This window comes from Trachemys scripta, chromosome 7, assembly GCF_013100865.1.
Source record: "Trachemys scripta elegans isolate TJP31775 chromosome 7, CAS_Tse_1.0, whole genome shotgun sequence".
Lineage (NCBI taxonomy): Eukaryota > Metazoa > Chordata > Testudines > Emydidae > Trachemys > Trachemys scripta.
The window spans coordinates 36,668,973-36,690,731 of record NC_048304.1 but is presented as its reverse complement, the minus strand read 5'-3'; the positions used below and the strand labels follow the sequence as shown (position 1 = coordinate 36,690,731).

General features: G+C 44.7%; 1 protein-coding gene across 1 annotated transcript in view; it reads left to right on the top strand.

Moving 5' to 3' along the window:
* Positions 1-21,759, top strand: part of LOC117881023 — a 55,136-nt gene that overhangs the window by 1,750 nt on the left and 31,627 nt on the right. Inside the window, exons 2-4 of the mRNA XM_034777781.1 lie at positions 7,774-7,938; positions 15,820-16,032; positions 21,024-21,174. Of these exons, the coding sequence (XP_034633672.1) occupies positions 7,774-7,938; positions 15,820-16,032; positions 21,024-21,174 (529 nt within the window). The remainder of the gene's footprint in view (positions 1-7,773; positions 7,939-15,819; positions 16,033-21,023; positions 21,175-21,759) is intronic.

Below are 21,759 nucleotides of genomic sequence, written 5' to 3'. Positions count from 1 at the left end.
TATGTTGCGACACAGCTTCTCAAAGTCTGGCGGCTTTGAGACATTGCACATTTAATCTCCAATGTGACATTAGTGGTAGATTGATACTGAGACTTGATTGGCACATGTGGGATGAATCCAGCCTCACAGAAATACATGTTCGCAAATGGTACTATCAGTTTCAAGGCGTGTGTTGAGAGTGCAGGATATTCATTCTTGACAGTGAACCAGAGCTCTGGGAGCATAAGCTGGGCATATGTTCCTCGCAAGAAGCAATCCCAGGAAATTTCAATGAGCTGTTCAGTTGCACCTGCTGGCAGTTCTATGGCATTAGGCTTGCAAAGAAAGGAGTTTCGCACTCACTTTGTCATGTCCCAGTCAGGGAAAAAGGATGCAAACTGTTCCCCCATCTGGCTGAGATGCTTAGCCATTACCTGTGTGGGAGGCTGAATGACAATAAAATTAACCAGGAACTTGCAAAGCTGTGGGAAGAATTCATAGTTTGTCTTCAATAGATTATTCTTCCAGAAAATACTTTTCTTCATGAATGCTGTGATTCAGTCACTCAGCTGAAGCATGTGGGTGTTCTTTCCCTGCAAACCCGTATTCAGTTCATTCAGTTTCCCAAATATGTCAGTGACATAGGCAAGAAAGCACATCTTCCTTTGGTCACATAGAAAGTCAATGAATTCACTCCTTGTGCAGTCCATCCCACAGGCACGCAGCTTATGTCTTGGTTCAAAAAATTGTCCCGGTGTTTTTCCTTTTGATAGCCAACGAACTTCAGGGTGGAACAACAACACGTAATGATCAGACCCTGTGTCTTCATGCAGTTTTGCAAACAGAAACACGTGTAGAGGCTAAGACCTAATGTAGTTCACAATAGACAAGATCTGCTGCAAAACTTCACCTAACTCTGGACTCAGAGCTTTAAAAGCCAGCTGTTCTCTGTGAGTCATGCAGTGAGCTTACACAGCAGACAGAGCAACTTTCTTTACCAAAGCACATACACCTGCTTTGTGGCCTGCCATAGACAGAGGGAGCTCCATCTGTACAAAAGCCTACCATGCGATCACACGGGATATTTTTATATTGCATGTGCCTGTGTAGTACATCCAGCATTCCTTGTGTCATCTCATGTCCGAGAGGAGGGATACAGAACAGAATGGCTTGGAGAATTGCGTTTGTGTATTTCACAAAGCCAAGAAATGTGCATTACAATCCTCAGTGCTCATATCAACCTGAAGAGCAAAAGCATACGTGTTTGGCAGATGCTCTACCAGTGTGTTTTCCTGATCTGCTGTTCTTTCCTTAATCCTTTGCTTCACTGTATTGTTTGAGAGTGATATGGCTTTGAGTTTGTTTGCCTCAGTTTCCCCATACATTATCTTCACCATATCAAGTGCAGCTGGCAAAATTAAAGTCTCTCCAATTGTGTGAGGCTCCTTGGCTTACCGAATGCAGTCACTCACCTGAAATGATGCCTTTTGACTGTGGTCAGAGATGGACATGGATCTCTTGAATTGCAGTTGTTGATGCAAAAGTTTTTCTTTCCAGCGCTGGAAAAATGACCTTGGTTTCCCTGTGTGTTCCTTGTGAAGGGTTATGAGGCATCCTGCTTTAGCTAGATAACACCGTGTGTCATAGCAGGCATTTCGGCCTTTCTTTGTTCTTGACGAAAACACTGGTGAAGCCATACTCCAAGAAAGCCTCATCAGATTTGCAAGCATGTTTCTTGCACTCTTGTTTTCTGTTCAGAAATGCATCACTAGACTCTCTGCTGGAGGTTGAAGCAGATACTCTGCATAAAAATGAGTCCATTGTGCCTCTTATCACAAATCAGAAAGAGGAATTCACTTGTAAGCAAGTGAGGCCTGGACTTAGAAAGACCCTGTGTGGTGATGGTAGGGCAGCGCAGAAACAGTAACTTACAATGGTTCTTTATTGCATGCCTGCAGGGTATTCAGGCTGGCATAAAAGAAGACATGGGCTCTGCCTTAAGGAGCTTACAAGCCACTGCAGATTCCCATCTCAGAAAAGGCTAGCACAGGCTACCCACTCAAGCAGAGAGGATGCTATGTTAAGACCGCTGTCCACAGATAAGGATCTTCTGGATTCAAGTCTCTTGACTAGATGCTTGCACAGCCGGATGGTGCAAATGATAAAATAGCATCAGTACAGCCAATATGTCCTCACCTGCTCCACAGATGCCAGGCCAGGAGGCTGACATTTTACAAAATGGTGGTCTCCACCCAGCGTAACCTTGTGCACACCACTAGATCAAAATGGTGGCCTTCTGGCACGGCACTTGTGGAGAAGTTTTGGGCACGTTCTGGGGCAGACCCCATCACCTTGCAGGCCAAATCTGGCCTGTGGGGTTGCAGGTCCAATCTGCTAATGGTGCGACCCCATTTGGGGTCATGACTCATAGTTTGGGAACCGCTGCTCTACTTGCTGGCCAAGTAAGTTTTTAAGAGCCTGTTATTTACTGACAGTGATTGGAGTTTAGCTCAAGGGGTAGAAGGACTATAGTTTTGCTTTTGAAGGTCCTGAGTCCTTTCTCTATGAAGACTGTCTTTATATATGTAGCCAAAATTTGTTATATTTGTATATGTTTTCTGTGGGAAACCAATAAGTGAGGAAAGGAATTTAGTGAGAACTTCCATTGAAAGCTAAGTGTCACCTCAGTGTCCTTAAAAAGATTTCATCTCCTCAAACGAAGCTTGCCAGCAAACTGCAAAAGGACAAAATCCTGGGAAATTGCCAAAATTTGAGCCAGGGAATAACACACTGTGCACATTGTATATATGTTGAAAAATTCTGCTGATAATAGGTGCGTAATAGTTTGTTTCTTGAAGCAACTTTATTATGGTCTATCTTCTATGGGAAAAATTATCCCAGGTTTATGGAGCAGCAGCTATGCAGTGCTTTTGATAATTGTAGCTGAGGTTCCTTCAGTGGAAATCAATGTCTGAAAGGCTGTCAGTATGAAACATGGCGGTCAGAGTGGCTTAAAATACAGCTGTCATTTCTGTGCTAGTGAGAAGTGGAGCTGCAGAAAAGTCAATATGCTCTGTAGTACTCGCTGTCATAAACTCAGAGAGAGCATCTTAGAAGGCTGCAAATAAAGTCTGGAGTCAGGTATAGCTGCCATGTACAGTAGAACCTCTATTTCGTGAACTGATTGAAGAGCTTATAAAATTGAAACTCTCAAAATAAGAATAGATATGGCACATAAATTAATGTATTAATCGGTCATTGATGGTTTACGTAACGAATGGTAACAAATGTATAGTGTGCTTGACTTTTATTAGTTTGGGAGTACTGCATCTCTTTTTTTTGTCACCAAATTTCTCAGTCCTTTCAAACCTTTACAGGCGCTTGAATGTTGACTGAAGGATTGAAGTTATATTTGGCAGCAGAATGACAACTTCAGCAGCAAAAAAATTGCTCCTATAACAGGTCGTACATAAGATCATAAAAATCGGGATTCTACTGTATTGTGTTCAAGTCATCCTATAGTTCAGTTTCCTGCATCCATTATTGAAACTTCTGCTTCTCAGTACATCAGCTGGACATACTTGTTAACTCTGTTTAACAACATGTTTTGAAACATCAGTATAAAAAAGAAACTCTGGCAAAACCTTTGAGTCATTAAAGCAGTTGTAATTTGTGTGATTAAATGTTATCAACTAGTTTTTATATATTTTGTTCAGAAACAGTGTTAAGGAAAATATACTCATTGCAGTGATTTTACAATTCTAAATTTTTAGAGTGTGAAAATGTTCAACTTTTAACCTCAGTCCAAAATCAAGCATATGGACAAAAGAATGAGCAGAACTCTGTCTCTAGTTTTGACAATAACCTTACTTCTTTAGTTTAATAATTCTTATTGCATACAATAGGGAATTCGCTGTCTAACTTGCACAGAAAGTAACAGCTATGGTTCATTTGGAAAACAGTCACTTTATTATATTATGCAAAACGTGTGTGATGTATATTGCTTCCTTTGCTCTCCAGTATGTTTTTTTAAACCGATTTAGTTAAACTGGTGGAAAGCCCTATGTGCACGCATTCAAAATTGATTTGAACCTGTCTTATGTCAATTTAGCTTAAGCTGATAAGTAATTATCTTAGGATAAAGTGAACCCCACATAGGGGTTTAATTCAATCAGGTTTGAAACCCATTTTAGTTAAACCAGTGCAACTTTGTGTAGACAAGGCCTAACAGCAGAAAATGATTCCGAAGGGGCTGTTCCTCCAGCCAAGGCTGCCAGAGGGCATAATGTTCTCCCATCCTGCTCTCCACTTCCTTGTCCCTCCCCAGCCCTGGAACATCCTTTTTCTCGGGTGGGGGTCCAAGTGGAGCGGGAGTAGAGCTGGCTTGCTAGGCCAATCCTCAGCTGCTGCCTTAAAGTAACTTTAAGGTCCACTGTGCCCCACTCGAGGGACTGAGGATCTGACAAATTTAGCAGTGGCATGAATTGTGGTGTTACGCATGTGTTGTAAGGTAGTCAGGAAATGGGTGTTAAAGGTAAAAGAGAATACTTGGCACCGAGTTAGCTTTCAGTGTACAATGAATGTAGGTCATATACCAATCCTGTAAAGGGAGTTTGCTTTATCATACAATGAATGCCTGACCAGTCCAATTAATACAGCTTTACTACTTACACCCATTTTCTAGCTAAATTATAGTCAACATCTAACTTTTTAAGTCACTGTTCAGTCTTTCCCCTTAGGACCTCTCGTAGCATATTGTTAGTAGTTTTTGATAAATCCTTAGCATGCCGCCTTTTTCCAGTTGGGTCATGCTAAGTGCCAGTGTAAGTGAACTGAAGTGCCCCATTCATTTAGCAAGAAGATGTTAAGATAGAACTGTGTGCTTTTTCATGAGTAATAGTTTAATGCTTGTTATGTGATCAGAATAAAACTTGGTACATTTTGTGATAATCTACAGAAGTATTCTGTCTGCTTGTGTTTGTAGGCTTGATTATCTCTGCCACAGTAAGAAGTTAAGGGATGTCGTTCAGAGAGGTCTGTTGCCCTCTGCAGAAATGATCACAGTCTTGAGTCAGGAATTTGGGATTCCCCTAACTAAGGAGGATTTGTTTATACAAAGACCTTCCCTGCCCTCAGTCTCCCCATTTGCTTTGCAAAACTCCAGAAAAGTTATCATAAAACAAGGAGCAATGCATTCTTTACTGGATAACCACAATGAAAAGTACATTCAGTGTAAAAAGGAAATGGAAGATAAAATGCAGCATTACAAAGACCACATCCAGGTGAGTTGTGTGGGATGTAGAACTATCGTACTTGAAGCAATACTAATAGTCACAATAATGCATCACCTTAATTCCCCCTACCCTCTCCAGAACTATAGTCTTTTAGAGTTGGAAACATTTAATAAAGCCATCCATTGGACAAGATCAGCAGTATTTTATCTACTGCACAAGGTGTATTGCAGAACTGACTGCTCGTCGGGGGAAAAAAGCATAGTGGTTACAGATGAAGAGAGCATACATGAAAGCAAAGAGGGAGGTGGGTTAACTATTTAATAGTGTTCTTATTCTAGCTTGGGCTGGTCCCTTCTCTTCCTTGCCTTTTTCTCTCCTACAAGCACTCTGCCCTTTCATGTTGTTCCTTGTTCTTGCCTCAGCTTCTAATCCAGGCTTCAGGTGCCTTAGGACAGGCGAACCTACCATGCACAAATGATGCCGTCTCTTGCCCTTAGTGGAGGAGGAGACGCAGGTGCTTTGTGCCAACCAGCTGTTTTTAGCTAGCAGTTGAAATGATACTCACTACCACCTGAGAATAGCTGAAAGGCACGGACAGTGAAGCACAGAGCCCCACGCAAGTAGTTAGGGAAGGGATATAGAACTTCTGGCTCTTGTTGCCATGGTGGGAAGCAGCCCCTCTCCATATACTGCCTGAGAAGAAAGCAGGCTGAGCCTAATGCCATATCTACACTACAAAAGTTCTGTTGGCATACAGCCACTGCAGTTATAAAATCACTTGTGTGTGTGTGTGTGTGTGCGCGCGCACTCTTAGCTCCTTGTGTCGGTGGTGTGCATCCTCAGCAGGAACATTTGTACCGATTGTATTGTCAGTGAGGGGCATTGTGAGATGGCTCCTGAAAGCCAATAACTGTCAATGTAAACAATGCAGTGGCTACACTGACACTGTGGCAACCTAATTACATCGACCGTGACTCTGCACCGCTCGAGGAGGTGGTGTTATTAAATCGGTGTAGAGAGGCACTTCGTCAGCAGGAGCCAAATTTAAGTGAAGACACTTCCACAGCTAGGTCAGTGCAAGGCAGCTTATGTCAACCTAACCCTGTAACGTAGACCAGGCCCAAGAGTGTTCCCAACCATCTTTGATGTCATCCGGAGAAGCTTTCCTGGGAGATCTGAGAGGTTGAGGTCATGTTATTAAGAACACATTTATTTGAGGACTAATAAGCATCCTTTGTTTGTGAGGCGTTCTTTTGAATGTGTATTTCCTGTGTGTATTTTAATATAAAAAAGGTTTCCCTTGGCATGTGTGTAAAGTTCCATTCCTGTTTCCCAATACCCTGCTTTGTGAGTACTCGTGCTGTCCATGTTACAATAAGTTGGACACTTTAGTGTTGTTTTTACTGAGTCTGTTGTTGATAAAGGGGCAGTTGTGGGAGTCCCGGAGGGAAGCAGTCTCATGTAAGCATCCTGGTTACATGCTGCTGTAACGTCCCTGGGTTTGTCTACACTGCAGGGGAGAGCATCCCTCCCAGCCTGGCTAGACAGAATTGTGCTAAAAATAGCAGAGTGGATGTTGCAGGACTGGTGGGGGTTTGGGCCTAGCTTCCTGAGCTCAGAAGCATTCGACCCTGGGTCGAGCTAGCGTAAGTCTGTCTAGCTGGACTGGGAGCACAGTCCCAGCTGCAGAGTGGACATACCCGTAGAAGGATCAGGGAGCCTAGCCCTGAGAACTATGTACAAATGAAAAAAGGGTTATTTTATTATCTGTGTAAAATATGCAACTTTCCCCATAGAAGTACATAACCAGTTCCCATTCTGTAGTTTTTGGGTACGCAGTGGAGAAGTCTGGCAGAAAGGTCTGCTATAGAAAAACAGGAACGTTCCTTCTTATTTGTAGGCTAATGTCGACTTTCAACCTTTCTGACAAAACAAACATTTTGCAGCCAAATGCCTATAACATGTTAGGATTTCTTTCTAAGTCAACAGAGGATGGTAAGTCATGTAAACACAATCTATATTCATTTGTGCTAGCACCTGAGGGGCACATTATTTCCTCAAAGGCCACAAAGGGTCCCAGTATGGCTATCTCAAATCAATGAAAAGAGCATCAGGGTTTATTTATACCATGCCAGCAAGGCTGTTTGCAAAGGGACATGAGGTGGGAACTTCTTGCTTTTGGTGTTAACATAGAAGATTTGTAGAAATAAAATAATGCATTGATGGGTTTTATTTCCCTTGGCATCACATGCGCATACACGGCCAAGCAAATGTCACCCCAGCAGCACCATTGCTTAGAACCATGTGTATGAGGTCTTGTGCTGTGGGCACTCACCTCTGAGGAACTGCCGAGACTCTGCAGAGTGGCTTCTGCACAAGCAGACTGAGTGTCTAGCACCCTAGTCATCAGAAAAGATGACGCCTCAAGGTCTATTAAGGTGCCCCCTTTTGGGGTGATGGCCAATGGAGGAAGCTCTGTTGGTGTATCTGGAAGCACAGTTATTTTATCATGAGGGTTAAACTTCGTTACACTAAACTGCTGTGTAATTTTTCTGTTCAGACTAACATTGATGCCGTGTACCTACTCAGTAGGAAAGTGAAAAAGCCAAAGTTCAGAGCCATCAGGAGTTCTCCTGATGACGGCAAGTCGGTCTACAACTACAGTTCTCAGAATCTGAATTCTGCAGAACGGGCAAAGATGCAACTTCGTAAAGAGCTGGCAAAGGTAAGATTGAGACACAGCACGTGTATAGTGGAATGTTTCATTGTGTGTGACTGAGTAGACTTGGCTTACCAAACCCAATACTGAGACAGAAATGCGGCTTCAAATAGATTCACATTAGTGCCCTTTGTATTAAAACAGTGGTTCTTAACCTTTTTACTAAGGTGACCCTCCAACTGCATTTTGTCTTTTTTTGGGGACTCACGGTTATGTATTCTCTCTCTCTCAGACATCATGTAAAGTGGGGTGGGGTGGCCCTTTATCCCCATTTCTAGCCCAGCCCCCTCTTGCTCTCTGTCTCCACTCTGTCCCCTTAAGTGGACAGAGAATTCCAGTAGGGCTCCTGCTACACCCCTGTAAGTGAGAGTGGAGGACTACAATGAAACAAAGCACAAAACAGCCCTCCGGTCCATCTCCGTCTTTGGAGAGAACTAGCCTCTCAAAGATCCTTTTATGGCTAAGGGGTCTTGCTGAAACAGACACCAAACACCCCACAGATTCTCCTCCTGGCAAAGGAACCAAACTGTCCCAGTCTTCCCCTGCATCAAGGTGAGGTGACGCCCCCTTCTTCAGCACCAGCTGGCCCCTTTCTCTTTGCAGTTGGGCCGCATTCGCTACCAGGCTGATGACTGTTCGCGTGCTGGCTCTGGCTGCTTCCTCTGTGCCGCTGCTGGCTGCATCCCACTCATCATGCTGCTCCCTGCTGCCCTGGCCCAGCTGAAATGAGAGCATAGAGTGGAGTGTTTCCAGGGCATGTGTGGGGTGGGGTATCATGGGGGCAGTGACAGGTAGTCCACCTAGACCCTTCTAGACCCACTGATGGTTTGGGACCCAAACTCTGTTCAATGGTGGGATGGGAGCATAGAATTGTATTAAATTCTGAGACACACTCCATCAATATTACTAATTTTTGTAAAATGTTGCTCTCACACCAATTAATCCCACTGAAATCAATGAAGTTCCACAGGTTTATAACTGAGAAGAGAACCTGAGCTACCATAAAATATTCATGCATTTTATATACAATGTAAGGTAGTTTGAAAAGATGTTTCACTTAACTCTACATCCTTTAACACGTGTGTAATGTAATCAAATATTTGTGTATGTGTGAATAATATATATAAAATCCTATTTAACACCATGTTCACCACCACTTAACTCCTTGGCACTAACTGAATATATCTCCATGCAGTAGAATTTATGCTAGTATTATCCTGATTATGCAGCAGTCGTTAACGTTCACTATCATAGGCAAAAGAGAATTCCTGGTTCAGTAGGAAGTAAAGTATTGTAATAATATTTTATATGTGTATGGTGCTTTTCATATGGAGACGCTTTACAAATTACATAGATACTGCAGCAACCTCTGAGGTTGTGGGGGGGGGGGCACTGCACAGTTGTCGGGTGAAGTGATACTTTACACTGGGACATTGGGTCAAAAGTACTTCTTTAAGCTAAATAAATACATCATGTTTAATGAATTCTCTTTATCATCCACAGAGGACTATGGTCTTATGTGTAAATCCACATAGTTGTCTGCATTAACTTATTTTTTCCTGGATTTTTTAGGTCAGAAGTGACCATTGTGATTGTCTAATCCGATCTTCTGCATAACGCAGACCAGAGGACCTCACCCAGTAATTTCTGTATTGAATCCATAATTTCTGTATGAGCTGTAATGTATCTGTGAGAAAGAGATCAGGTCTTGACTTAAAGACTTCAAATTACTGCCTTAATTTGGGGATGTAGGACTGAGTCAGATCTGCCTCTAGGAAGGCACCTCCACTTTATGGATCTTAGGAGGTCCCCTCTCGCCTGATGCAAACTTCTTGGATCATTCCGCACAGCTCAGATGGGATTTAAAAAACGCTCAATGTTGATTTAACCCTGCTCCCATTGATGTCAGTGGGAGTTTTACTGTTGACTTGCGGCAGAGTTAAAGCCAATGCTGAGCACCTTTGAAAATTCACACCCTCCAGCAACTTTGAAAGTTCCACAAAAGATCATCTGCACCATCTTAAAGCACACATGTCAATAGGTGATGTTTAGGAAGCTGAAGTTCCTCTTGTGTGGATTTCCTGAACTCCATAAAAATCAAACATCCATACTTCGGGTTTCTAAAGTTTCTCATAGGTGCATAAACTGCTTTTAATAACTCCATAAATAATACCCTTTAAACCCTTTAACATTACCAAAGGCAGCAGGCCTCATCATGACCAACAAATTAAGGGCCTGCTCCAGTTTCCACTGAAGTCAGTGGGAAGACTCTTGCTGACTTCAATGGGTGTTGAATCATCCCTTAAATAAATGTGCATTAATGTCTTCCAAATTTCAGGCCTCTTTTGCCTCAGGGTATGTCTACACTATGAAATTAGGTCGAATTTATAGAAGCCGATTTTATAGAAATTGGTTGTATACAGCCGATTGTGTGTGTCCCCACATAAAATGCTCTAAGTGCATTAAGTCGGCGACTGCGTCCACAGTACCGAGGTTAGCGTCGACTTCCGGAGTGTTGGACTATGGGTAGCTATCCCACAGTTCCCGCAGTCTCCACCGCCCATTGGAATTCTGGGTTGAGATCCCAATGCCTGAATGATGCAAAACAGTGTCGCGGGGGGTTCTGGGTACATGTCGTCAGGCCCCTCCCCCTCCGTCAGAGCAATGGCAGACAATCGATTCGTGCCTTTTTACCTGGGTTACCTGTGCAGACAACATACCACGCCAAGCCTGGAGCCCGTTCAGCTCAGCTCACCGTCACCATATGTCCTCTGGGTGCCGGCAGACGTGGTACTGCATTGCTACACAGCAGCAGCTAATTGCCTTTTGGCAGTAGACGGTGCAGTATGACTGGTAGCATTCATCGGCGATCTGGATGCTGGCCAACTTGGGGCTGGCAGACATGGGGCTGCATTGCACACAACAGAAGCCCCTTGCCGTTTGGTAGAAGATGGTATATTACGACTGATATCCGTCGTCATCATACTGCAGTGGCTGTCAATCATGGGCACCTGGGCAGACATGCTCAGTCCTATTGAATAGTCTCGACGATGATGGCTATCAGTCGTAGTATGCTATTTTCTGCCAAGCGCCCAGTATTTTCTGTGAAGCACCCAGAAGATGCCGAGGGCTATCAGTCATGCTGCACCGTCGTCTGCCAGCTTAAGATGTAAAAAATAGATTTGTTCTTTATTCATTTGCTTCCCCCTCCCGCCGTGAAATCAACGGCCTGCTAAACCCAGGGTTTTGAGTTCAATCTTTGGGGGGGCCATTCTGTGTAACAGTTGTTTGTGTTTCTCCCTGATGCACAGCCACCTTTGTTGATTTGTATTCCCTGTACCTGTATGCCATGTCATCACTTGCCCCTCCCTCCGTCCGTCAGATACTAGTTTCGCGCCTTTTTTCAGACCAGACGCCATAGCACTGGGATCATGGAGCCCACTCAGATCACCGCGGCAATTATGAGCACTAGGAACACCACGCGCATTGTCCTGGAGTATATGCAGAGCCAGAACATGCCAAAGCAAAACCAGGACCAGCCGAGGAGGCGATTGCAGTGCAGCGACAAGAGTGATGAGGAAATTGACATGGACATAGACCTCTCACAAGGCACAGGCCCCAGCAATGTGCAAATCATGGTTTTACTGGGGCAGGTTCATGCCATGGAATGCCGATTCTGGACCCGGGAACAAGCACAGACTAGTGGGACCGCATCGTGCTGCAGGTGTGGGACGATTCCCAGTGGCTGCGAAACTTTCGCATGCGTAAGGGCACTTTCATGGAACTTTGTGACTTGCTGTCCCCTGCCCTGAAGCGCCAGAATACCAGGATGAGAGCAGCCCTCACAGTTGAGAAGCGAGTGGCGATAGCCCTGTGGAAGCTTGCAACGCCAGACAGCTACCGGTCAGTCGGGAATCAATTTGGAGTGGGCAAATCTACTGTGGGGGCTGCTGTGATCCAAGTTGCCAGGGCAATGAAAGACCTGGTGATATCAAGGGTAGTGACTCTGGGAAACGTGCAGGCCATAGTGAATGGCTTTGCTGCAATGGGATTCCCAAACTGTGGTGAGGCGATAGACAGAACCCATATCCCTATCTTGGCACCGGAGCACCAAGCCACCGAGTACATAAACTGCAAGGGGTACTTTTCAATGCTGCTGCAAGCCCTGGTGGATCACAAGGGATGTTTCACCAACATCAACGTGGGATGGCCGGGAAAGGTACATGATGCTTGCATCTTCAGGCACTCTGGTCTGTTTCGAAAGCTGGAGGAAGGGACTTTCTTCCCGGACCAGAAAATAACCGTTGGGGATGTTGAAATGCCTATCGTGATCCTTGGGGACCCAGCCTACCCCTTAATGCCATGGCTCATGAAGCCGTACACAGGCAGCCTAGACAGTAGTCAGGACCTGTTCAATTACAGGCTGAGCAAGTGCCGAATGGTGGTGGAATGTGCATTTGGACGTTTAAAAGCGCGCTGGCGCAGCTTACTGACTCGCTCAGACCTCAGCGAAAAGAATATCCCCATTGTTATTGCTGCTTGCTGTGTGCTCCACAATATCTGTGAGAGTAAGGGGGAGACATTTATGGCGGGGTGGGAGGTTGAGGCACATCGCCTGGCCGCTGATTACGCGCAGCCAGACACCAGGGCGGTTAGAAGAGCACAGCAGGGCGTGGTGCGCATCAGAGAAGCTTTGAAAACGAGTTTTGTGACTGGCCAAGCTACGGTGTGAAACTTCTGTTTGGTTTCTCCTTGATGAACCCTCCGCCCACCCCCCACCTGGTTCACTCTACTTCCCTGTAAACCAACCACCCCACCCTCCCCTCCCCCCTTCGAGCACCGCTTGCAGAGGCAATAAAGTCATTGTTACTTCACATTCATGCATTCTTTATTAATTCATCACACAACTAGGGGGATAATTGCCAAGGTAGCCCAGGATGGGTGGGGGAGGAGGGGAGGAAAAGGACACACTGCAGTTTAAAACTTTAACTCTTATTGAAGGCCAGCCTTCTGATGCTCGGGCAATCATCTGGGGTGGAGTGACTGGGTGACCGGAGGCCCCGCCACCGTGTTCTTGGGCGTCTGGGTGAGGAGGCTATGGAACTTGGGGAGAAGGGCTGTTGGTTACATAGGAGCTGTAGTGGCGGTCTCTGCTCCTGCTGCCTTTCCTGCAGCTCCACCATATGCTGGAGCATATCAGTTTGATGCTCCAGCAGCCGGAGAATCGACTCTTGCCTTCTGTCTGCAAGCTGACGCCACCTATCATCTTCAGCCCGCCACTTGCTCTGTTCATCCCGTGATTCAGCCCGCCACCTCTCCTCTCGTTCATACTGTGCTTTTCTGTAGTCTGACATTGACTGCCTCCACGCATTCTGCTGTGCTCTTTCAGCGTGGGAGGACATCTGGAGCTCCGTGAACATATCATCCCGAGTTCGCCGTTTTCTCCTTCTAATCTTCACTAGCCTCTGTGAAGGAGAAACATTTGCAGCTGGTGGAGGAGAAGGGAGAGGTGGTTAAAAAAGACACATTTTAGAGAACAATGGGTACACTCTTTCACGTTAAATTTTGCTGTTCACATTACACAGCACATGTGCTTTCGTTACAAGGTCGCATTTTTCCTCTTATCTTGAGGGCCGGTCGATTTGGTGTGAGAGATCACTCACGCAGTGCCAGGCAACAGATTTCGGCTTGCAGGCAGCCATGGTAAGCCACAGTCTTTTGGCTTTTTTAACCTTCTTAACATGTGTGAATGGTTTCAAACAGTAGTGCCCTCATTTCCCATACCAAGCACCCATTGGGTTGGCCATTTAAAATGGGTTTGCAATGTAAAAGGAGGGGCTGTGGTTTCCGGGTTAACATGCAGCACAAACCGAACTAATCCCCCTCCCCCCCACACCCAATTATCGGGGATGATCACTTCACCCCTCCCCCCCACCGCGTGACTAACAGCGGGGAACATTTCTGTTCAGCAGAGCAGGAAGGGGCACCTCTGAATGTCCCCTTAATAAAATCGCCCCATTTCAACTAGGTGACTGTGAATGATATCACTCTCCTGAGGATAACAAAGAGCGATAAGGAATGGATGTTGTCTGCATGCCAACAAACACCGGGACCATACGCTGCCATGCTTTGTTATGCAATGATTCCAGACTACGTGCTACTGGCCTGGCGTGGTAAAGTGTCCTACCAGGGCAGACGGGATAAGGCAGCCCTCCCCAGAAACCTTTTGCAAAGGCTTTGGGATTACATGAAGGAGAGCTTTCTGGAGATGTCCCTGGAGGATTTCTGCTCCATCCCCATACACGTTAACAGACTTTTCCAGTAGCTGTACTGGCCGCGATTGCCAGGGCAAATTAATCATTAATCATTAAACACACTTGCTTTTAAACCATGTGTAATATTTAGAAAGGTACACTCACCAGAGGTCCCCTGTGTGCCCTCAGGGTTTGGGAGCACGCGTTGGGTGAGTTCGGGGGTTACTGGCTCCAGGTCCAGGATGATAAACATATCCTGGCTGTTGGGGAAACCAGTTTCTCCGCTTCCTTGCTGCTGTGAGCTATCTACATTATCTTCATCCTCATCTTCCTCGTACCCCGAACCCGCTTCCCTGTGTGTTTCTCCAGTGACGGAGTCATAGCACACGGTTGGGGTAGTGGTGGCTGCACCCCCTAGCATGGCATGCAGCTCCGCCTAGAAGCAGCATGTTTGCGGCTCTGCCCCCGGACCTTCCGTTTGCCTCTCTGGCTTTGTGGTAGGCTTGCTTTAGCTCCTTAATTTTCACGCGGCACTGCTGTGCATCCTTCATGGCCTTGGAGACCTTTGCTAATATTTTGCCATTTCGTTTACTGCTACGGAGTTCAGCTAGCACTGATTCGTCTCCCCATATGGCGAGCAGATCCCGTACCTCCCGTTCGGTCCATGCTGGAGCTCTTTTGCGATCCTGGGACTCCATCACGGTTATGTGCTGATGAGCTTTGCATGGTCACCTGTGCTCTCCACGCTGGGCAAACAGGAAATGAAATTCAAACCTTTGCGGGGCTTTTCCTTTCTACCTGATCAATGCATCTGAGTTGAGAGTGCTGTCCAGAGCGGTCACAATGAAGCACTGTGGGATAGCTCCCGGAGGCCAATAACATCAAATTCTGTCCACACTACCCCAATTCCGACCCACTAAGGCCGATTTTATTGCTAATCCCCTCGTCGGAGATGGAGTAAAGAAACCGGTTTAAAGGGCCCTTTAAGTCGAAAGAAAGGGCTTCGTCGTGTGAACGTGTCCAGGCTTAATTCGATTTAACACTGCTAAAGTCAACCTAAATCGTAGTGTAGACCAGGCCTCAGTCTTTCCAGAAAAATTCTATCTTGACATGAAATCTTGCCTATGGAATTAGAGTGGATTGATGGTGTTTTGTAAAAGTTTGTTGGGGTGTATCAAAAGTGGGTTTACAATGGAAGGCCAACTTTAATCTTAACTATGGAGAGACCAACATCTCTAGTATGATATGGGACAAATCTTCAAGTGGTGTAAACCAGAGTAGCCATATTGAACCCAATTGAGCTATGCCAATTTACACCAGCTGAGGATCTGGAGATGCATATAAATAAATATAAGGAACTAATGCATCAAATCTTTCTAATGATTCCACAATTTTTACTTGCATTATCTTTAAATCCACAGCTAGGATAGGGATGCAAAATAAGATTAGAAAATAATTTTTTGAAGTACTTAATCAGGTTTTTTCAGACTGTCTTACTTGGTTAATCTCTGGTTATTTTTAGATGTAAGTAGAACGGACACAATAGGTGTTGATGTTACTTTATACTTTCCAGGGCTGTGGTGATCTCCAGTAGAGGGGAACTCATGTTAACATAAAACATTTGTCATCCTAGAAACCAGAGAGGAGATTCGCTTATTGCCACGAATACCTGTCAGCCATGTTTGATCCTGTGGATTTGGACACTGTCCGCAAAGAATCTATTGCAAAATCCAAGAATTTGTGGGTATCACCAAGTGGGTTTGTATGTCCTGGATTTAAGAGCTGCATTGAATCCAATCTGCACCCTCGGATGCCTGATGAGACACGTTTGAAGGAGTTAACTGAGGTAATCTAGAAACTTAAAGTAGTAAACCCCAGAAAGTTGTTTTCTAGTATCAAACTTATAGTAACAAGGACAGGAGGCTCAGAAAAGGGAAGATTGTCTTACAGGTTTTGAGGGGTTTTTTTGGAGAGGGCTCAGCCCAGCCTCTACTTCTGTGTAGTTAGGGTGCACGAACATCTGCATGCACAATTAAGATTCTGTCACTTGCATGAACTTTCCTCCCATTTGTCTAAATGGGTTTGCACATGAAACTTGTCATCTGTGCATGCAGACGTTAGTGTGACGGCAAAGTTGCACATGTACCAGTGTAAGCTCGGGTCTGAAAATCATAGTATGCTAGCCCAGTGTAGGCAGGGCTGGTGCCATTACTCACGTGCTCTCAGTTTAATTGTACTCTGACCTATGCATCTCCCATTGCTCTGAGTTCAATTAATTGTTGATCTGCCTCTCTCACTATGAGTTTGCAAGCCTTGGTTCCTTGTTCTGCTCTAGAGTTCCTCCAGGCTCTATGAAGATGTAGTACACTGTGTAAATACAGCTTGAGGTTAGAGGGAAAATGCTTTTATTCCCCCAACGTGACACCAATGTTGTTAACATACTGCAGTTCTGTTGGTTGAAACGTCTGAGCCTATATCTTGAGTCTTGTTTAAAACCAGATACAGAGTGGTCCTGTATCTACTCTTCACCTGGCCGAATTCATTTGTCTGTGAACTGCAGAAGTTCTTTCATTAGAAATACAATATATATAAAATATAGACAACTAGTAGGGGTGTGTCTGTGTGCTTGTACATTTTTTTCAAAGGGCTGGGTTTCATATCAGAATGGTGATGTATTTGTTAATTAAATTAGATAAACCATCAGTAGTCCATAGAGTGTGCCACACTCTCCTTTTAAAAGTGTAGCCAAACAAAACTAAAACTCCTTTTATCCAATGTGAGCAAATAGCTGCCTGCCAAGAAATTATTTTGGAGAAAAATGATAAGCTGTTAAAGTTGCTAAATGTAAAAAGTCCCAGGTGTTTCCTTTACCATATAGCTCTGTGTGGCTTTCTTTTTTCTCTCTCATTTTGTGTTTCCATTTATTATTGTAACGTGTACGACTGTACTGTTTAGGAGACCTAGTCATGGACCAGGACCCTATTCTGTTCTTTCTTTTTAACCTTTACTGTCTTCTGTGTCTTCCAGCTTCTGTATATTGTCTCTTTCTCTGCCATTTTGCTTTTTTCTACATTTATCTTTTGCCTGTTTCCCTTCCCTGTCATTTATTTCTCATTTTCCCCTTTCTCCCCCTCTATGCCTCTTCATTCCTATTCCTCTGATCTTGCCCCCTCTTTCCATATTCTTTCCTGCTCTTCATAGTTTCACTTTCCCCTTTCCTTAGCATTTTACTGGACTGTCAACTAGACCAGTTCATTCATCCCTGTTCTGAACAGTCTTACCCAGCCTGCAGCACTGTATATATGAAAAGTGAGCATGCAGTCAAATAAAATGCATGCGCATTATTTGGGTTTGGTGGGATGGGAAGAAAGGGAATAGAAGGAGATTTTCATGTAGGGTCGTTGGGTCCTAACAAATTAATTGAACACACCAAGTGTGGAACAAAGTTAATGCCCATTTTAAGTTTTCATATGCATTACAATGCTTCTGAAATAAAACCGGTAATATGAGCACCATGTGTTCTGCTGATCTGTACTGTTGGAGAATGTGCCTTCTCATGGAGGCGCAAAGAAGTGCCACTTATTAGGGGAACAGCAGCCATCCAATACAATGCAGCTGTCAGTGCCTCTTACTGAAGAGATTAAATAAACAGCAAGGCAGCTGACCAGCATAGGACAAAAACTGCCAAGCTGAAAGAAAGCTCCTAATGCAGAAGCAGCAGCTGATGGGCCCAAGAACCAGTGAACCAAAAGGAAGGGGAGAAGAGCACAATGCTCGATGTGGGAGCAAGAGTCACCTGGGACATTGTATTGCCCTTACTGCTGGGATGAAGAGGAGCAGCCCAGCATAAGTGACGCTACCTCCAGCATGACAGTGCCAACAGAAGGAAAAGGGGAAGCCGGTTCGCCATACTCAAATAGTAGCTGCTTAGGGCACAACATCTATCTCAGTATTGAGTCATGCTGATGGATAGTGGCTTGCTGAATTTATTATTCGTGTCTCCTGAAAAGTAGAGTGAAGATGTAAAGCCAGTAGAATCCACTCCGGGAGAGCCTGGTTTCGGTATGGTGCTACTTCCACCACTTAGAGTGGATTCATCCCTTTGTTTTTTTTCTTCTCAAAAGCTGAATTTAACCAGGGCACCTTGGAATGTCATCTTCAGGGAAGCTAAACCATCTGGGTTCCTAAAAGATTTAATTCTGTTTCTTGCGCTCACTTGAGTGTCATCTTGTTCCAGAGCACAGGTGAGACTGTATGGATAGGAATTTTCTCAATGTGCAGCTTAGACAAGAGCTCTCTCTCTTGGAGGAATACAACTCACATTTCAGCCAGGGGAATTAAAAAAAAGACAGTATCTGGATTTATTTACAAAAATTGGACTCAGTCTTGCATCTGAATGAGCCATCCCTGAGGATGTTACAGTTTCAAGAGAGCTAGGATAATGAATACTTCCCTCAGACAGTCTTCCTCTCACCTGCTTCCTCAGCACAGCTGAGCTCAGGGCAAGATTTTGAAGAGTGCTCGGCACTTACAATTGGAAGCAGATTTTCAAAAAAGCTCAGCTCTCATTAAGCTGTTAAACTAAACGAAGTGGCCAGGTTTTCAAAGTGCTCAGCACCCAACAGCTTCCACTGGGACCTGTCCTTTTTCCACCAGCATCTGATGTAAATTAGATGTCTACATTTTCTGGATCAACTGAGGTCTCTCTTCCCCTGTGTGCTGTGGTGAGTATTATCCAGCAAGCCAAGTACTCCAGCACTGGAGCAGCCTCTTGCTGCTTGTCCTTGAGCTGTCTCTAGGACTCCCCTTTACTTTTCTTTAGACCTGAGGAACTCTTTGAAATGCTGCTTAATGATGCCTGAGATACCATCAAGCCCGATACAACATAGCTTTGCTTCAATCAGACAACAGTATAGTTGTGTTGGGATTTCACTGGTAAATAATCTCCCCTGTACCATATGTAACTATCAGTCCTTTTATGTTCTCATTGGTCAGTGCTTTGTTTTGCTCTGTCCATATAATAGTTTCCCTCTTCAAAGTGCTTCACAGATGTTACTAACGTTAATTAAGAATGCACAGTGTCACTGCACTTCAGCTGGAGTTGACAAGGGAGCTGATCCACCTTTAAAAACATTCATCTTGATACTAAAAATACTTACATTCATAGTAAGCTCAAATTTCCTGCAAAATTGTGTTTTCCCCAGAAATCAGCTTTTTTTTTAATCAAAGGAAAAAGAAATCCAGTCTCTCTCCCACTCCCGTCCACTTACAGCTCTGTGTAGAGCTGCACGCATCAAGCTAACAGCCAGCAAATTGATTTTTCTCCACATACAGTGGGGGAAGTGGAATAGTTGCTGCTACACTGAGCGTTTTTGTCCCATGTTTCAGCCCAAAACAACAGATTTTTGTCATTGAAATGCTGACGATGTGAAATACCTCCAGGCTTTTAGAAAATCCACTCATGTGTCAAACAGCAGAGAAGTATCTCTTCAGAAACAAGGTGAGCTGAGTCTACTGCACTCTGCTTGAGGGGAGGAAATCAACCCATCCTCCCCATTCTTGAGCCTTCCCTTCATGATCATTTCACCTGTGGAAATGCCAGCTTTTGGGTCACATCCCTCTGTTCAGCAATGCAATCCCAGTCATCTTGCCACATCATTAGCGAGAGCTATGACATGCCTTATTCAGGATCCACTGCCTCCTTAGCAATTAAAATTGCTTTCCCAGCTAAAGTAAATCCCTCTCCCTTTCCCTGCCTGGAGCTCCATTGCTGTCCTTGGGAGGTAAAGTGGTAGATTGGGGCCGGGGGGGAGGCAGGGGGAGTTTACCATGTCAAAGTTCTAGAAACTAAATGGAACACTTTACCCTCTAAACATCCCTGTGACCGGCCAGTCAAGCAGGAAAGGATTCTGAATGCCATTGTAGCATGTGCTGCTGCAAAACAGAAAAGTGATGCAGAGAGTGCCCTGCCCAAGTTAAGAGGCCAGCAAGTGCAAGAGGTCTTCCCAAGTCCAAAGCAAAGGTGTAGCACTTTTCAGTCATGGAGAGGAAGAGAAAGCCCTTTCCTCACCTTGGTTTCCCTCTCTGCTCCAGCCCTCTGACTAGAACTCCATCTTGATTGTCGCTGCCACACTCTGCCCCCATCTTCTAAAAGCATGTCACTTTGAAGAGTGCCCTGGAGCCACTATTTCACTCTGCACTCCTAGCCTACCCCTTCTACCTTTCAGCTTTCGGTCTGTGGTCCTTCCTGTGATGCGAGGGGAGAGATGAACCTGCCAATTTTTGGACTCGGGTCTATACATTCCTAGTCCCATTTTTACCTGAGATTGAGGCAAAGACATAGAGTGATTTGCTGTAAGTCACTGACGGAGTTCCTGTCAGATCATGGTGTCCCTCTGCTTAGACTGCTAGATCCCGCCCCTCTGCTAGGTTATCGCATCTGAATAAAGTGATGAGCGCATTCTTTTAACATCACAGGGGATGAGATGACACAAATTTGTAATTAGACTATTCCTTGCGAGCTGTGTGGCAAACGTTATTCTGTGCGGGGGTGGGTGTTAGGGAACTGCTACTGGCAGTGTTCCATTACACACTAGAATTTCAGTAATTCGCCTAGAAAATACATTTTTCCTCCATGAATCAAAAATTTTAACTTGAAAGGCAACCCACAGAGAGACAATAGAGTCTCCTTTGTATTTACATATGGTACTTTACAAACTATTACCCTAGTAATGTGACCTAATCCTTGTCCTTCCTGGAAAGATTTCTGAAGTACTTTTGTGACTGCTTGCTGTGGCCAGCAATATGACTGCATAAAGAGATGCAACTTTCATTTAGAAATGGCAGGAGAACCTTCTGTTTGCTAACATTTTGGAGCCAGTGCTGAGTCGTGACAGATGGAGTTGGGACCAGCGTCATATAGATTTTGATCTTTACAAGAAGCCACCTGTTTACCTCCCAGCATCAGCTCCTGCTACTCATCGGGCAGGTAACTGGTCCATTTTCAATATCTAACCACCCCATTTTTTTTTCAACTTGAGTTCTAACATACACTTGTTATGTTATTGGGATTGTTATGAGGATTGTTTTCAGTTGCTCTGGTCTTGAAATTATGCCTCTATCTGTAAAAGTGCATGCGTAACTAACTTCCAGTGTGGTTTAGACTGACTAATAAGTTGGAATTCTGCAGTAAAATTGTAGGGCAACTCCTGCAAAGGGCTTTGGGCATAATGAGACCAGTCCGGTTCTGCTGCCAAGGCATGAGGTGAGGGTGCTGAGATCCTGCCCAGGGTACTGCAATCACTGTGCCCATGGGCCTGTGATCTGCAGTGGCTCTTTGAATGTGGCACACAAGTAGTTTGAGGGATGGGATGAGGGAGAAACGGGCAGGGCTTGTGCATTCACAATTGTGCAGGTCCATTAGCCTTGTGCTGCAGCAGTGGACTGTGTCTGTGACCGGTCCATATCCTGAGGAGGCGGATTATTTTTGTTGCAGCTCCTCAATTGAGCACTTGGTTTCTTGGCTAAGGAGCTGGCCTAGCGTAGCTAGTGCATTGGTGTTAAATGCATCTGG